The 18,808-nt window shown below is 38.2% G+C and overlaps 1 protein-coding gene and 1 pseudogene across 1 annotated transcript in view; both read right to left on the reverse strand.

Moving 5' to 3' along the window:
• LOC107694686 (BTB/POZ domain-containing protein KCTD3-like) overlaps positions 1–7,562 on the reverse strand; it is an 11,308-nt gene extending 3,746 nt beyond the window's left edge. The window contains exons 1-17 of the mRNA XM_016494382.1: positions 7,186–7,562; positions 6,597–6,650; positions 6,225–6,270; positions 6,013–6,086; positions 5,864–5,922; positions 5,082–5,162; positions 4,827–4,975; positions 3,940–4,037; positions 3,667–3,857; positions 3,468–3,583; positions 3,292–3,379; positions 2,468–2,584; positions 2,222–2,392; positions 1,990–2,145; positions 1,747–1,843; positions 1,270–1,469; positions 1,050–1,188 (exon numbers count right to left, since the gene is read on the reverse strand). Coding sequence (XP_016349868.1) covers positions 1,050–1,188; positions 1,270–1,469; positions 1,747–1,843; positions 1,990–2,145; positions 2,222–2,392; positions 2,468–2,584; positions 3,292–3,379; positions 3,468–3,583; positions 3,667–3,857; positions 3,940–4,037; positions 4,827–4,975; positions 5,082–5,162; positions 5,864–5,922; positions 6,013–6,086; positions 6,225–6,270; positions 6,597–6,650; positions 7,186–7,259 — 1,910 coding nt within the window. The 5' untranslated portion in view covers positions 7,260–7,562. The remainder of the gene's footprint in view (positions 1–1,049; positions 1,189–1,269; positions 1,470–1,746; positions 1,844–1,989; positions 2,146–2,221; positions 2,393–2,467; positions 2,585–3,291; positions 3,380–3,467; positions 3,584–3,666; positions 3,858–3,939; positions 4,038–4,826; positions 4,976–5,081; positions 5,163–5,863; positions 5,923–6,012; positions 6,087–6,224; positions 6,271–6,596; positions 6,651–7,185) is intronic.
• Positions 7,563–8,860: 1,298 nt separating this feature from the next.
• LOC107694678 (receptor-type tyrosine-protein phosphatase epsilon-like) overlaps positions 8,861–18,808 on the reverse strand; it is a 21,876-nt pseudogene continuing 11,928 nt past the window's right edge.

Raw genomic sequence — 18,808 nt, forward strand, 5'->3', positions numbered from 1 at the left:
GGCTCACTCTCGTGCACAGCCGACGATCGCGAAAAGGAAACCCCCCTTTAAACTCACGGCCAGATCCACCTGCGATCCCCACGAGCTCATTCCCTTCCGTGCCTCAGCAGCGGCGGGTCCTGAATCGCGGGAAGCAGACGGCTGCCCCTCTTTCCTCGAAAAAAAGAGACAACGAGAGCGGAGCTTTTTCCCCTTGGAAAAAATGCTCGCAGTGCTCGCCGATTGCCCCCTCGGAGGCATCGCGTGCGTGCTCTTTGCCCAAACAAACAACACATAGATCGTGTGTGTCATCTGATGTCAAATAGCGATGACACGGATGCACACACCTTCTAAATGCTCTGCTAGTGCTCGCCATAATAAATAGAGATAGCTCTTACTTTTTCCTTGGAAATGCACGCTTCAAACAAAACAGTCAATGAAGACGAAGAAGAGAATGATGTGTGCTCCCGGCGCCTATTTATACTTTAGTCACACCGGTAGTGACGTCATGGCTGTCGCCGGCCAACGAGTTGGTGTTTTTTCAATGTATGCTTCAGACACGGGTCACGACAAGGCGTTCCCCATAGCGACCCCTAGAGGACGCAGTTCGAAGTTCCCATGAAAGGGAATCTTTTGTGTTTGCCATAATCATTTGTAATTTTTTTTTTAATATGTGTCTTCAAAGATTTGTGTGTGAAAAACAAACTTTTTGGTCTCTTCACATAAAGAAGACTTGGAATATAGCATCAGTCACACCGTTTTATGGCTGTTTTGACAGCTGTGGTCACTATGGAGTAAATTTACATTTTTGGGTATACTATCCCTTTAAGGTCTATTTACATCAATATAAAACGTGAACTTTTTTTTATACCAAAGCTATTCATATGTGCTGAATTTTATCACTGTTTGAGCTTGAATACCAGAATGACAGCAAAATCAGAATCTGAGCAATTAGAAGTTCAACTAGCCTCCAAATCACTGCACTACAATATTTCAGACTTTGACTGAAGTTTTAAACTTTGACTTGTTTTAAAATTCAGATTTGTGAATAAGCCTTTGGACTACAGTACCTGGAGCAGGACTCTCGCAGCCGGCTGTGCTGCAGCACAGAGGGGGCGGGGCTGATGTTGGGCGTGGCACAGCGAGATGTGCTCAAATCACATTGGTCAAGCAGCTTCAGCAGCTCCTCCTCAGTTGGACCTCCCACCTCTGCAGACAGGTAACATCATTTCACAACTTTATCAAATAGACAATTTATTTTCCTTATTTTGTCCACAGTAATAATCAGACCTGGTTCCCGCTTGGCCTTGTCGTCACTCTTGTTGACCGTGTCCATGGCAGTGGTGAGGTCCCACATCTGAATGCTCCCGTTTGCATGGCCAGTGAAGAGGTAACGGCGGGGTCTGGAGCCCATGCGGCTCGAGCCCTCACAATCTCGCACTGTAAAACACGTGATGGTGGTGCCACCTACAGCCTGCACCTCACAGATCCTGAAATACAGGGATAAAAAGATTAATAAATGTATAAAACAAATAAATGTTAAATATCTTCATGTTCCACAAAACAAAGAAAGACATACAGGTTTGAAATGACATGAGGATTGGTAAAAAATGACAGAATTTAAATTTTTGTTTGGATTATCTCTTTAAGTCACCATTTTTAATAGTACACGTACAATGTTAGGGCAACAGTGAATAATGAGATATTTATTCAGCATATTATGCAGTGTGCACCTCGTCTAAGAATGAAATGTGTCTCAAAATGTACCTTTTTCCCGTAGAGGAGAGGCGAACAAAGAGTTTGTTGGTAATAGGAATGACTTTCTGAATGAACACCTGTTGGTCGTCTCTCTCTCCAAATGGACCTGAATAGAAACAGCAGATGAAGTGATATTTTATTGGTTTGCTTACAACAGCAGTTAAGCTCACAGGATAATGGAGGACAATAGCAGCTTTTCAGTTCTGTTTGTACCGATACAGTGGAAAGCTACAAGCCTTACAAGTCTCTCACCGATGTCATTGCCAGAGGAATAGCTACTATGGCTCTCTGTCTCCTCCAGTGAGATGATCTTAAAGGAGGCCAGCGGAGTAGATCCTGGCTGAGTGGAGATCATGCCTCTGAAGCGCGTCACCGTCCATGTGCGTACATGGTTATTGTCAGCACACACTTCAACAAAAACAGACCGAATTTATAGATCACCAACATTTTGCATTATATCGTCCTATTTCCGAGTAGTTTTTACCGGAAACTAAGTGCCTTTCAGAGAGCATAATCTTAGTGACAGGGCTGCGGTGGACAGTGAAGGTCTGGAAGAGCTGTGGACCAGATCCAACAGTCTCTGGATGCTGCACGATGACACGCACGGCCCCTGAGCTGGTTCCATATGCGATCTCAATCCAGTTCCCACTCACACCTGTGAGATCAGTGACTGGTCAGACTCACCACTTCATTGTTCCTAGTTAGACTAATTAACCATCGTTGGACGTACTGGTTTTAGGAGTCAGGTAGACACTGAGGGCCGTGATGGCATCATTCGATGGGTCGTGGTACAGCTCCGTCACCAACAAGTCATTGTCCTTTATTCTCAGCGGAAACTTCTGCATGTCTGAGAGTGGAGAGAAAATGGTTAAGTCTTTCCTTTATCATCTTCTCATTTAACATATTACGCAGTACATATTAGAGGTATTTCAAATGTTACAGTGGTGACATTTCAAACGTAAAATGGGTTTAATACATTTGCAATGTACATATTTAAATACAGTAAACTCAAAATTAAAATACACTACTGTTCAAAAGATTTTATGTTTTTGAATGGAGTAACAGTAATATTGTTAGTGATATTGTTAAATATTATTACAATTTGAAATTAAATTTCTATTTTAATATATTTTAAAACCTAATGTATTCCTGTGATAGCAAAGCTGAATTTTCAGCATCATTACTCCAGTCTTCAGTGTCACGTGATCCTTAAGAAATCAATATAATATGCTGATTTGGTGCTCAAGAAACATTTATTATTATTATCAATGTTGAAAACAGTTGTGCTGCTTAATATTTTTATGGAAAACCATGTATCATTATTTCTGATAATAGGAAGTTTAAAAAAAACAGCATTCATGCAAAATAGAAATATTTGTAACATAAATGTCTTTACTGTCACTTTTGATCAATGTAATGCATTCTTGCTAAGTAAATGCATTAATTTCTTTAACAAACATTTTACTGACCCCAAACTTTTGGTAGTGTTTCATTAACGACTCACGTCATCTAAAAATAAATTCAATGCAATCTAGAAGAAGATAAGCAGCTTACCAATATAGTAAATTGAGCCGTTGTTACAGCCCAGCAAGAGGAAGGAGCCAGCAGTGTCGCAGCTTGTGATGGGCACCACATCCTGCACCTGTACAAGTGATATATTGCAAATAAAGTAATCAAATATGAACCCTGATAATATGTTTGCATGTAGTATAAAATTTAAATAGCTTTACCTGCCAGTGCTGGGTGACGGCATTCCACACTCCCACCTTCCCCGTGTGACTGGTGGCGACCAGCTGACTCCCAATGAAGAACAGAGAGTCAACAGGTACTCCAAGACTGAACACACCTTCACAAAGACAAAGAAACATCATCTCACAAAATAGACACATATGAGTGACTTCGCATTTCATTTTTGTTCTGTCCTCCCACCTATTTCACTTCCACTCCCTCCATCCTGGATACTCCACAATATAATGCGGCTCTCTGATGACGCTGCCACCATCTTGTCTTTATCTCCATGTGGGCCGCCCATGACTTTTGCATTGAGGGCCACCCGCTCTATGGCCCAGTCCAGGTAAGGGCTGGAAAACACCTGCTGCCAGCCTGATGATTCCTTTATCCTAAATAACAATCACAGTCTACCAATGGTGAGTATAACTCTTATTATTTTATATTTCAAAGTCATGTGAGCTGTAGCTTTACCTGTAGCAAATGACAAAATGTGCATAAGCAGCTACAATCCAGTTATGATGGCCAGCGACAATCAGCACCTTCCTAGGGTCCACTGGTGATCCTATTGTAATAGAAAAAAAATCCAAAACAATACCTTAGTATGTTGAAACACACGTAGGCTGAAATGTTGACGGTAGCCATTGACTTCCATAGTATTGAAGTAAATATTATTAAAAACAAGTAATAAGTTTCAAATGTATGTAAAAAAAATTAATAATATGATACAACAAGAAGCTCATTATGTGTTGTTTTTATATTTTTTTAAATACTGGCTGTTGCCTGTTTTTAGTGGCTATCGTCACTTTCTTTTTCTACCATTACAACAAATCCTCTGCAAACACATATTTCATTTTTTTTCTGTTCTGTCAATTATTATACAATTATTATCCAAATTCTCTGTGATGTGAACTCAGTAAATGTTGCCCTGCGATATATAAATGCACCAAAATGCAATAAAATGGTTAAAAGGAAGGCCTGTCCATTAACTTGCTTTCTCCATCTCTCTTTCATCATTCTCCTCACATGACTTCGCTGGGCACAGAGGATATAAAAGGCCTTTTACGATGACTTCACCCATACTGCACCACTGCTTGTAAGGGGAATACTTTGTCTTCATGGCACCCCCACCCCTCCGCCTGTCCATACCAGAATGAAGCACATACTGTTCTCCAGTCTGCATTGAGACAGCTATGGCCAACCCAGTTCTATAGTTCTCCTACATTTCAAAAACCACAATAAAATTATTAAAAATATTACATAACAAGGTTTATAAACACTGTTAACACAAACGGAGAATATCTGAGATCATATTCATGCTCAGTGGAAATTCTTGTTTTTTCCCCCTTGTTTACTCTTGTTTCAGGTCCATCTACCCCAGAGGGTCCAGGGAGAGAAGACTGAGGGCAGGAACGTGGGTAACCCCCCTCCGCGCCACTGGGGCCTGAGCGCTCCTCTGGACCTGCAACAGCTGCAGCCTTCCCACCTACACTGCTCCGCGCTGGGAGAGCTGAAGGACAAAAATACCAGCCTCATCCTGATGTGTTATATTTGGCACAGAGGATGAAACAGTGACTCTTTTTTCTCCTTCTTCTACAGATCTACTCTCACCCTACCTGGTGGAGGGAGGTAGCCATGAAACAACACACTTCCACATGATGATCGCTCCCGTTCTTCACAAAGCAGTAAGCGTCGGACTAACCATATCGGTGACAAACAGAAACGGAAGGTAAGAATTATACATGTATAAATTAGGTGCTGCACCTAATTCACTCACATTTGTTTTTACTGTCAACAGTTTTTAAAGGGGTCATATGATGCGATTTCAAGTTTTCCTTTCTCTTTGGAGTGTTATACGCTGATTGTGCATAGATAAGATCCCTGAAGTTGCAAAGACTAAAGTCTCAAAACCAAAGAGATATTGGAAACAGAACTGCACTTCCTAACAGAACGGACAGTGTTCTATGATAAAATACAGCAGATCCATCACACATTTCAAATTCTTTCAAACCAGGAGAAACTGCCGTATCTGTTAGGAGAACAGAAGAACTGCTGTGTGTTTGCTGCTCAATGAAAGATGAATCTCGCAATTATGGTAAGGGGCGTTACATTTCCGACGAGTGCTTGCGGTGTTCGGCCAATCACAATGCACTGGGTCAGCTGGCCAATCAGAGCAGACTGCGCTTGTCGGAAGGAGGGACTTTGTAGAAAACGAAGCGTTTGAGAGAGGCGGGGCATAGAGGACCTACAATAATGTACAGTATTTGAAAAATAATGTGTTTTTTGAACATTAAAGCATGTCAACATATTCTGTTACACCAAATACACCAAATAATGATCTTTAAAAAAGCATCATATGACCCCTTTAATAAATATATCCACTCCAGTTATGCCATACCTAAGGGTCTAATACCATAGAACTCTGCCTCATGTCGCAGGATACTAATGTTAACCCCCCTATCAGAGAAAGCAGGTATATTAGACACGTCAAACTATATATTTTGGGGATATGTAATGGATAACAATTAGGCATATGTTATATCTCACCTCAAGTCTAATTCTTTAGTTCGAAGAAAGTTTAAAATGGGTGCAAATGCTGTTGGGTCTCTGTCAATGAATATCTTATAGAAAAGAAAAGATCTAATTCAGAGCTGGATAACATTTCTAATTTTATTGCATCTGAAAACTTTTAAATGATCATTTTTTTAACAAACAACCCACAATAAATGGTACAACTGTTTTTTAGGACTTCTACTCACGGCTCCAGTTTCATCCCGTAGTGTTGATATCCTTCCACTAAGTAAACTAGGCACAAAACACATTTACACAAACAAAGCTATGCAATGTCCATAACACAACAACTGCATTAGTTTTATTATTCAAGAAGAATTGATAGAGGTTTAACAAATATGCATACAAAGAGGATCTCTGTGTTATCATTCTGGAATTTCTATTAAAGTGTACAAATCATGACAAATCAAATTTTCCCTTAAACTATTAAGACTGATGTAGCATATTTCAACTTTCAGAACTCAAAACTTCCTCCCAGTCCAAAAAAAAAAAAAAAAAAAAAAACTTGAGCAGAAAAACATCAAGGCTGTGGTGCTGCTGCTTCAGACATCTTATCTTACCTTGAGAAGAAAGAGTCAGGAATCCATGTCAGAGTCTGCCTTGACGTGCTAAATCTGAAAATATGTAGATAAGATTTTAGATACAATCACTTCTCATTTCTCTTTTACTGGGTGAGCTTATCTATCATCCAGTTTACAGTTACAGTAAGAAGCGTTCAATGTCATTGTCATTTATTTATTTTTAATGCAGTTTTAATATAGTAACTTAAATAACTATAGTATTAACTAGGGTATTTCTTCAGTTGTTTATATTTTTAATACAATTATGATGCTATTTTAGAGGTTTTTGGACATTCTGATGACATCTTGTAGAACATGTAAAAGCTGGGCATGAAATAAGGAACTGAATAGTCTTACTCGCATAATGTAACGTAATAACAGTTATAGTAATGTTCAAGACGTGTAGTCTGAGCTCAAAATGTGCTTTATAGTTTAAAACATGATTAGCGGACACACTATGTTACCGTTACATGTTAAGGCTCATGGCGTCACATCAAAGTCAAAATCCGCCGCAGTGACGGAGCCTTTGATCTCAAATAAAACTGTTTTGACTCCGAGTTCATGTAAAGAAGTCATGACTTCAGCATACCTCGTTCCTCCGACATTCAGCTGGATGATGTCACCCATTCCAGATGTTGAACTGTTCCCAATAATTCCAGCCATCCTCCAATTCCGTACGGTTAGCGAGGAGCTATTTGATTATCCAATTTGTGCATCGATCCAGCGGGAGTCCTCAAGATTCTCTTTATTCTTCCTCGCGACCCAGCGAACCCATAAATTCTGCGTCACTAGAAGAACGTATGACATGGAGCTGTTCGTACAGTGTTCTCCATATTCAGAGCTTTAATAAACAACTCAAAACACGGCCTTCAACTATCAAAGGCCATTTTCTGTAGCATTTTGGGACTTTCGATCGCTACGTTCAGTGTTGTGGACGCCATAGAGCGATGCTAGAAGTATGCTGTGGACTCATCACAGGACGCAGACCACGCCCAGTGGTTTTGGGTGTGTCTTGAGAAAGCTGGATTTCTCTCATTTTACAGTCTTAAAGGTGCACTCACTTTTGTTATTGTTATTATTATTTTGCTAATTACTACGTTTTTACAAATAAAGAAATTAACAACACTTAAAATGTAATTATAAAAAGACATGTACACTAAAATACACTAGTATGACATGAAGGCGCTTTTGTATTAGGTTACCTAGTCTTCATCTCGTGTGAGTGGACATGAAACATGTTTCATGTAGCCTATTATTAATTTCTTTATGGGTAAAACGTCTTTATCGAGGGACAAATTGCTGTCAGCAGTTGTAATTTACAGTACAACTGATGTACTACATAGTGTGCACTACAAACCTGTTGTGCATTAACAATATCAAATGCAAAGTGGTGTGTATTACAACCTGCAAAACTAGTATGCAGCTATTAAAAGCTGCTTATATTGACTTTTTATAGTAAAATAATTTGCACACACGCACACACACCCAGGCACAAGTATTGAAACATTTATTGCAGAAAATGGTGTTATTCAGGATTAAGGCATGTCTTTCCTCATTTTCTAATTTCTCGCAGTCACTGCAGTGACAGCACAGATGAGTTTTTTTTTTTTTTTACCTGACCTTGTTCAAACAAGCAGACAAAAACACACAAGTTATTTAGTGTTTGTAGGGAATAATGAAAGAAAACTATTCCTTTGTTGTTTCACAGATGTCACTAAACCTGTTTATGGTATGTATTAATTCCTCAACCCAATATCATTGTGGATTTATTACTTCCTTTGAATGTTTTATGCTTTAATCCATATATGTATCCCTGTCACAGTTTGAGCCTCTTGGGTATTTTATTGGCTTGAAAAGTCATAGGAATAAACAGCATTATCATCACAGAATCCTTAAAGACTGCTAAAAGTTCATTAAGTGGTTGGACATCTCAGTCAGGTTGTGAAGGTGATGTTGAGGTGAAGAGCAGGTATATGGCATAAGTGACTTATCAGGGCTGATGCAAATTAGAGTCTGGCCAAGAATTGCCATACAATTCAAATTTGAAAGTTTCTTAATTACTTTTAGTACACTGGTGCACACAAATAACCATGCAGAATTTTTCTGGGAATCAACCTGGAGGAAAAATAGAAGGAACAAATACTGAGAATGGAATGCTTTACACTCTTGTGAACAATTTTTAAAGAAAAAATAACTTTGTAGAAAACAAAATTTGTTAATGTACAAATTAAATATTATGGTCAAATTAAAAGAAAAATTTTTTTTTCATACTGAATACTTAAACAAATGTAACAAAAACTTAATGCAAAAACTTGACGTGGTTAAGCCACTGGAGTCTGGTCATTTCCAAAATATTACCTTACTGCATATAACAAGAATAGGAAAATGTCAAGTGCATGGAGGTCACTAAGCCACAGTAAAATTCTTCAGTTTAAATATAATATAAATGTGTGTTGGTAAGCTGCACTCATTTGAAATTAGCATAGTCAGAGTAGATGTCAACAAAATCTTGCACAACTCTGTAGCAGAAGTCATACTGTTCCTGAAAAGACAAATGGAACCTCATTATATCATAATTCACACAATGACAGTCAAAAGCCAAAATACCTACTCATTCTCTATTATTTTATTATTATTGCTATTTTCCATATTATAATAAAATAGTGAAGCCATCAGATCTATGTGAACTATGCATAGTGTTTCACATTCTTACCACAGTTTGGACCATATGTGGTCTCTGAGTGCGTAAACTCTTCACGGTCTGGAATACGTCCAGTAACCCCTCGGCTTTGACCCGCTCTAAGATGTTGCTGAGGGCAATGAAGGTTCCAGTTCGACCAGCACCAGCACTGATGTTCCCAGCCCCCCAAAACATACTTTTATGATAGGTTTTACAAACTTTATACAAAAAAAATTAATCCGTTGAACAATATGAAAGACTGTGTGTGTGTGTAAGTGATATAGAGAGTGTATGAGTACCTGCAATGCACCACTATAGGGTTGTTTCCAGATTGTTGCTGTTGTTTCTGCACTGCAGCAATAATGTCAATCATTCCCTTTCCGTCTGATGGGATTCCAATCTCTGGCCAACCATGGAAGTGGAACTGTCTGACTAGACGGGTCTGCTTTTCCTGCAAACAGCCCAATTTAGCATCAATTTGAGCAAAATAAAGGAAGCTCCTAAGTGAAGCGTGTGATGGACAATAAAATGGTCAAATTCACTGCACGTTTAACTCACTGATGCATATGACAGCAGCATGTCTCGAATGCTGAAAGTCTCACAAAGTGTGTCTCTCTTCAGCTCCAGTACATACTCTCCAAATGAAACACTGCTCTCTGCTGGCCAGTAACGTACACACTTCTCCTGAAGTGAGAGTTGTTGGAAAGGAATGAATGCGTGAATACTTTGGACATAGAAATTTGGAAGAGTAACTGCATGTTTCTTTATGTTGATTAATGCATAAATATTATAAACCGTTACACTGTACCTGTTCTCTTTCTTTCAGCTCAGTAAGCATGACAATGGAGTGGCACTTCCACTCCCATACCATGCGCCAGAAGTCCTGCACAGTGTGAGCTAAAGGTGCCTGAGTTGCTATAAAGTAATCCTTCTGCCTATAACCCTGCAAAGGTAAACCATAGTGTTATGAGTACATTTCCCAATGTTCTGTTTAATTATCAATAAATATATTAATATATACATATATATATATATATATAAAATATGTAAACATTTTTATGAAACATATACTTACATCTATGAAAGATGCATTAATGTAGTCTGTGAATTCTTGCCCTCTTTTCATTGATAATATTACCCTGTTGAAGTCATCTGGTAATAAGACAGGATAACGATTACATTAAGAAAGAAAGAAAGAAAGAAAGTGATTAATCTTTTTATATAAATATATATCCCTCTTCTCACATGGGATGATCTGTAGTACTCTATTCTTTCTCATGTTGGCTGGCAGATTTCCGGTTCTCATGTTCTCCTTCATTATGCGGACATTAGTCAGTTTCTGAGGAAATTCCAAACAAAACAATGTGTTAAAAAGAACACTTCATTTTTGTCATTGTATGTTCATAGTAAATCATGAGATCATTCCATGCTATTGCTTAGCAAATCCTATAATAAGTGTAACTGATGTGGTTCTTACTCTGAATTCTTCCTCCAGACCCACTCGGTCCATTTGTGTGTGTGTGTTGTGGAGTTTGTGGAGGTGGCCTTACAGAGAAGCGATGTCTAACTCTGTGTCACCATACAGGTAATGCTCCAAAAGTGCCTGGTAAATGAACGAATACTGCATCTGTGGGCGAAAGAGAGGAATATCAGCGGCCAGTCACTGCTGAAATGAGTCAAACACAGCAGAGGGACTGCAGAAATTCCTTTACATCTGTTTGAATGAGCTGACAGCGCTGCTTTCTTATTCTGGACACAAAGCCGAACACGTCCACCCTCGCTTCAGCGTGCATCATATCCATCATTGCGTCAATCACAGTGAACGTCCCAGTCCTGCCAACCCCAGCGCTATACAGAGAGAAAATGAGATGAGTCGTGAAATGTGAAGTAGGGCATGAAATGAGGGATAATGAGACAATGTAGTAAAAACGGCAGGGTTTTTCCATTTGAATTACTATTTTGGGCTAGATAATTATCTCAGTTCAATTAAACATGGGATCAGTTTTATATTAACATTCAAAATGCTGTGAACATTGCAGGTTTTTACTGTATAGCATACCAGAAAAAGTTATAGTTTGCCATTTCACTGCAATGAGGGACTTTTCACACTTTAACAAGTGGGAAATTCTGGTGGTTCTGGCTGAGGCGTTAACAATCCCACATGAGGGGGCCGTTTAACAGCTGAGCCTTAAGATGTGTGTGTTGGTGGTTGTTTCTGCATACTTTGCATTTCAGACTGTTTTATAGTTGAAATGTTCACGGTTTCAATTGTTTTGTCCAATAAATAGCTCTTAACTCACTAGCATGCTGAAAGGCATCCCTATAGATCTAATTGACTGTTGTATATAACACATTATATACATTCCTTTTCTTAGGGGCCTGTCACACAGAATGTGTGGAATTGGAAAATCAAAAGGTCTCAAAACAAAAGGTCTTTAAAAGTTGAACTTTTAACTTGAGTGCTGCGTTTTTAGAACACTACGTCATGTGCGAGACACTGCAAAAAGACACAAGACGGTCAAACTCATCCATCTAGCGCATTTACATAGAAAAACAATGTGAAATAGGGCTGCACGATTATGACAAAAATAATTGTCGATTATTCCCTTGAAATTGTAATTGCGATTATTAATTACGATTATCTCCATTTACATTGAATGATGTTTATACCATTGTTTGATGCAACTGCATGCCGTATTTTTATATGAAAATAAACAAGCTGAAAACACTCTAACTGAAAAACCTTTAGTGCTTTTCTATAGTATTAAGCCTCAAATGTCAAATATACATCGGATTGGTTTCTTCTTTAAATGATAAAAAAAGTACAAATATGAATGGCATTATAATGTTATACTAAAACTAAAACAATGGAAAAACCCTTAAGATAACATGTAGAAAGAAAAAAACATATCTTAAGCGTGCAGAATAACATAAGTGGACTTTGAACGATTAATTGCCGCTTTGAACGATTACGTAATTGTGGCATCCATAATTGTAATTGCGATTAGAAATTCGATTAATTGTGCAGCCCTAATGGAAAAGTACCACAGGGCAATAGAAAATGCATTCTGTGTGAATGACCCCTTAGTCTGTAGGCAAATATATTTTAAGAATAGCCAGCAGTCTTACCTACAGTGCACTATGATTGGTCCAGCGTGGGCAGGGTTCACAGTCTTGACTTTCTTGAGGAACTTAAGCATGCCAATAGGGGAGAGGGGTGCGCCAAAATCAGGCCAACTGGTGAAATGCAGCTGAGTGACCAACCTTGGAGGTCTGCAGCCATCAGCAGCATGCTGCAAAATCACACCAGTTTGCATTCAAAACACGTATAAATAGCACAGCAAATACTCAGTTTAATGGCCTGGCTGATTCCACAAGAGTGTAAAATATTCTTGGTTACTAAATTACAGACCTGTCAAGAGAATTAGTGTACTAGTATATCAGTATAGTATACAGAGCATTTGATTACTGATGCTGTAATGTTTTTAAGGGAAATGACCACTCACGTGCTGCACACAGAACTTCCTGATTGTGTAGTCCACCAACACTGTGACATCTTCCATTGCCACCCTCACACAGCCGTAGACCCAGCAGCCCTGCTCAGGCCAGTACTGATAGCACTTTTCCTGCATTTCACACACAGATATTTAACCAAATACTTGATTAATGCAATTTATTAGTAGTGTTTTGTTTTGATTTCTTTTTTTATATTGTCCCTTTTTTATAACTTTCTGCATGTTAAACACTTATCAACTCATTCTCTGGTGTTACTTTGCGATGTCTTCTCTTACCTCTTTTCTCTCTCTTGTGTTGGTCAACATGACTATAGTGGCAGATTTCTGCTCCCAAACCATCCTCCAGAAATCTCCCACTGTCTCTGGTTTTGGGCCTGAAAATAAGACAAAATATTGAGAAACAAAAGATAGATGAATTAAAGGTCATTTAAGGTTAGAATGTTTACATCTGATTGATTAAATTACCTTCTAAATGAGGGAAAGAGGGAAGAGGGAAACTATTTGTGCATACCTTGAGCTGCAATAAATTTGTTTTTTTCTCTGTAGCCCTATAGAAAAGATTAATGAATCAATCCTAAGACTCAGGAAAGTACATTAATGTACAATGTCAAGATATAAGGTATTATAGGCATTATATAAGGTGTTATATATATAAGGTATTACATATGTAAGGTATTAAAGTCTTATAATAATATTTTACATAATATATTAGATCACAGGAAGTAATTCCTATTTTTTTTCCCAAAAGCATGGAGAAAGTACTCACATCTATATAAGAGGCATTTATGTAATCAGAGCCCATATATCCATCTATGTGTGAAAGCAGCACTCTTGAGTGGTCATCTGAGAAGGAAACGAAGAGATGTGTTTTATTCAACTCTAGGGACCAACTTCCTCCATTCAAATCCTAACAGCCCCTATTACAAAATTATACTAAACCTAAATGACACAAAACAAGCTCTTTCACATTGTTTGTAAAGTTTGCAAGTGTCCATGAAAGAGTGAGGAATGCTTACAGGGCAGAATATTGGGATATCTGTTCTTTTCTCTGTTCTCTTCTCTACTCGCCTCTTCAAAGGTACCACAGCCAAAACCGCAAGGCAAAGACTGTAAAAGAGAAGCAGCAGAAGAAAAAAACAGTATGTGAGTATAAGAAAACAAACTGGAGTTAGTGTGCATGTGGAGAATGATAAAGTTTGTGTGTGTCTAAGCTCTTACATTAAATTCCTCTCTGAACAGTTTGCCATCATCTGCCATGCGTAGGCGAAACTCTTCCTCCAGGGAGTCCAGAGGGATGGGGAAATAATGCTTTGATGGAGAGGGTGATCTGGGGAGGAGCACCACCGTTTGTTCTGACACAGAGAGAAGAAGAAAAACATACAGGCTGAAAGAGAGACGTTCTGTTTTATATCTCTCAAGCAGATGCCTTCTAAAAGTTCTAAAAGCTTTGTTCTAAAAATATAGGCTTAATACAAAATGACAACAAAAAATCTGACAAATCAAAACATACCTTGATCTTCCAAAAAGCCATTTGGCAACTTTTTGTCAACCGAGGCGACAAGATCCTTCCTTTGCTCTCTAAACCTGAGAGATTTTGAAGTAAGACATTTACAGAGAGATAAAACAAAACAAAAAGTAAAAATTACAAAGTTCACAATACACACCAAAATCTAAAGTTCTTTCTCATGGGAGATTGTTTGGTGCTCTGATTCCTCAGAGCAGCTGAGAGAGAATGACTCTGTGACACACCATCACAACTGCTTTCACATTTCCCTACACATGCAGCTGCTGCTGGAGCAACTCAGCAGAGTCATAAACAGACACATACGCATACACATACTCTTAAAGGTGAAGTGTGCTATTTTATTTTGTTAAAATAATTTATTCTCTCTCAGCTGAAAAGGCAGCAACAACTATAAGCCTTTTGTAGGCTGACTCCCTAAAAAATGGGTAAACACTGTGCCTCTATGGCTCTGTCTTTCAAAACATTGCTTTGTTTGTTTGATCACAACCAGTGGTGTGAGATTGGAGTGGGGCTATCTGTTGTACCGACCAATGGTGGACAGCGGGAGTGTCCAGAAACCTATTTGAAAACCTGTGACCAGTTGCATAAAAAGCTTAGACTAGTCTTACAAGTTAGTCATATCATTTTTTTTTTTCAAGACTTGTCATCATTGAAGTCAGTTACATAAAAATGTAGATTGGTCTAATATCAATCCAAAAAATTGCACATCATTACACCTTGGTAACTGCTAGTTGGGCAGACCTGCAATTATTTTTGCAGTTATATTTGGAGGCCCAGAAATGACATACTTCATCTTTAACAAATAATGTAATATAACATAAAATAATAATGTATTATAAATGGCATGTTTGAGTATTTCACATCCAGGAAATGGTACAAGATAAAAACTAACATGTACTGTACATGTATGTTCTTGGCAAAAAGAATGTAATAATGTAAATATTCCAGATGGAGGGTATTAAAGTATTTGCACTATATTTGCAAATATTTTTGTAATGTTGGATACAAATCATGTTAGCAAGATGTGAACAATTCACAGGAGTAGTAGGTAACTGTTCAAATGTGTGGGGCTGGGTTTTTTTTTTTTTTTAAGAAGTCCCTTATGCTCACAAAGGCTTCATTTATTTGATCAAAATACACTAAAAGCAGCAATATTGTGAAATATTATTACAGTTTAAAATAACTATTTTTGATTTTAATATATTTTTTTTAAGTAATTAATTCCTGTGATGGCAAAGCTGTTTTCAGCAGCTTTCTGTCACATCATCCTTTAGAAATCATTCGAATATGCTGACTTAGTGCTTAAGAAACATTTCCTATTGTTGTGCTGCTTAATATTTTTGTGGTCTATATGAAACTATGCAGTGCTGAGGTCACTGGCACTTCACATACAACTCTAGAAGAACACTGGAGGGGAACGAGTGTTAGTTGTGCAGGTAAGGAACAGTGAGGGGTGAGAGTTTTTGTAAGTACTTCAAACAAGATGTAGAGGAGCCCTAGAGAAAGTGAATCTATAAGCGGTATGATTATTATTTCATTTGTAACTGCTGAGCTGATGTTGTGATAATGATGGAAGCTTTGCTCCACCACTGAGTGGCAAGGAAGAAATTTCTGGCCTAGACAAATGAGCACTTTTCATGTAAAGAGAGCAGCTAGTTAGATGCCTACAAACAGATATTCGTACAGGCCTATCTGGTCAAAGAGGTTTAATAAAGGAATGGAAGTACAGCAGTTGGCAACACTGTAGGTCAGACTTATAAAAGCCTACAGCTGAGTACAGTGGGGGTCAAAAAAGGGCTGTTCACTCATATATATGTCATTGTATCTCTGTATATAATGTATAATGTGTTATTTGTTTCGGATAGAATGTTTTGGGGTATGTGTGTTTTCTTACCTCAGAATGTAGGCGATGAGGAGAAGAAAGATGACGAGCAGGAGAGAGGTGACGAGGCCTGAGGCTAAGACATGTGAGCCCTGAGGCGCTGGAGACTCTGAACAGAGAGAAAGACAATGGAAGTGAGTGAAGTAAGATTCTCCACAGGCTTTTCAGCAGGCCCAGATGGAATCTGCAGGCTTTATTCAAGAAGGAAAACTTCTGCAGAATGGATTTAAACTGGATAACATTGGCTATAACTTCACTCAATTTGGCAGATGCAAGCATTTTCATATTTTAAAATGTGCAATGTTCAAGTTCCAGACATTCTTTGGATACAGATTATGTGTCGGCCTGTTTATAAATAATTTTGAATGAAAAACAGATATCTGGAGATGATATACCTGTGGTCAGGTTTCCATGAGAGGAACTGTTTGAAATGAGAGCTGCTGAAACTAGAAACAGGACCATCATGGCTGCAGGTAAGAAGCGAAAACAACAAATAAACAACTATTTGAGTGCCCAGATAATAGATTAAATAACTGCAATACACTCAAATGTGCAAAAGATTCACAAGAGATTCAGTTAACCTATATTAAAACCATCTATCTTTTTCTCGTGCCATTCAGTAAAAATCTTCACTCTACATGAACAAATCTAAAATCTAAAATTACTTTCAATTAATGGTCCAGAGAGTTACAGCCTCTGGAGATATGGTACCATCTACCACACACAACCAGCAGCAACTGAGAAAACTAGGACAAGACTTTCTACCCCAAATATGATCACGCTTTTATATCTAAAAAGGTATTGTGTGTAAATGCATCTCAAAAATGATAATTTCTATGTGACATACAGTATATAATAAACTTATGATTAAATACAGTGGGGTTCAAAAGACAACGTGATTTGAAAATATTTGAAAAAATAAAAAATAAAACAGTCATAATGTTTAAAGGGGTCATAGGATGCCCATTTTCCACAAGTTGATATGATTCTTTAGGGTCTTAATGAAAAGTCTGTAACATAGTTTGGTTAAAATTTCTCAATGGTAGTGTAAAAAACACTTTTACCCTGTCAAAAAAAAACAGTTCTTTTCAGAGCACGCAGTTTTGTAGCATTTTCCTTTAAATGTTAATGATCTCTGCTGACTCCGCCCCTCTCTTCCGAGCTGCTGTCAGAGAGACTGTTTACTTTAGCCGCATTCATCGTGATCGCTTAGTTAGGAGTCATGTTTGTCTACATCTGCTCTGGTGGTGAAACAATGGCGGACTGATGACAGCTCACTCAGGGCGGGTCTAAATTAAGACGCCAGTCCAGTCTGTGCTGAAACGCTACTGTCAATCAAACTATCGTGGGAAGGACCTGTTTTTGTGACGTCACACAGACAGGCATCTGAGATCGTGAAACCTGTGAAATTTGTATAGAGCAGGGCTGTCCAAACTCGGTCCTGGAGGGCCGGTGTCCTGCAGAGTTTAGCTCCAACCCTCATTAAACACACCTGAATAAGCTAATCAAGCTCTTACTAGGCATAGGAACTTCCAGTCAGGTGTGTTGAAGCAAGTTGGAGCTAAATTCTGCAAGACACCGGCCCTCCAGGACCGAGTTTAGACAGCCCTGGTATAGAGGGTCAGCTGTTCAATTTTTTAAATGCCTTCCCAAATGAATAAGACATTGTTTTAAATGCCTCAAATTAATAGCTGAAATATGCATTTAGAAATAAATGTGGTTTGATAATAAGACAACTGCATTTATAGATGTCCAGTCTGTGAGAAATCACCCCACACAGAAAATCTGTCACATAATCTGTATATGATTGATCCTCTGTGACTTTTTAAATGCCACCGCAGCGAGATTTCACATATTAATCCTTTCAAAAGATAGAGCAGAAAATCTACCTGCCACCAAACGTTTATGAACTCTGTCTATAGAGATTAAAAAAGAAAACATGAAAGATTAATGCAGCCTTACAAGTATACTCACAAATGTGAAATATATCTCACTCCGTGGCAACTTCCCAGTCCATAGCTTTCAAGAGAGGAGACATTAATTATTATGATACTTTTCCAGAAGGTCTCCAGGAGTCATGATATCTGTGAAGGCACTTCTGTCCTTCAATAATATATGAGTGCAGGTTTTTTCATTGTCCTCTCCGGGTGGGCTATCCTTAGATAGCCACTGCCTGCAAGGAACAAGGGATAAGGATACATTAGGAGAGGGAATTGTCTTTTTTTTAAAACCTCATAAAATGTGTAGAACAGGCAGTGGCAGAGGGGGTTGTGGAGAGAGAGATGCAAAAAGATCCACTTTAAATCTCTCCATTAGAATTGTGCCAGTTGATTTGTTACCCAGAAATCAGTTTGAGAAGATCTACTCCTGTTGGAAAACTTTGTCAATCTGTGGTCAAGTACGGCAAACCTTATCCATAGACCTTGTAGACTATTATTTATAGTCTGATATACCTATACTGCTTTTAACCGGTGATGCTGTAATGCAGCAAATAATAAGCATTTTATAGTAACCTCATAACATTTTTACATTCATCAATTTAATTTATATTTTATTATTTTGTATTTAAATGTGTGTATATATATATATATATATATATATATATATATA

This window comes from Sinocyclocheilus anshuiensis, unplaced genomic scaffold (genome assembly GCF_001515605.1).
Source record: "Sinocyclocheilus anshuiensis isolate Anshui unplaced genomic scaffold, SAMN03320099.WGS_v1.1 scaffold942, whole genome shotgun sequence".
Lineage (NCBI taxonomy): Eukaryota > Metazoa > Chordata > Actinopteri > Cypriniformes > Cyprinidae > Sinocyclocheilus > Sinocyclocheilus anshuiensis.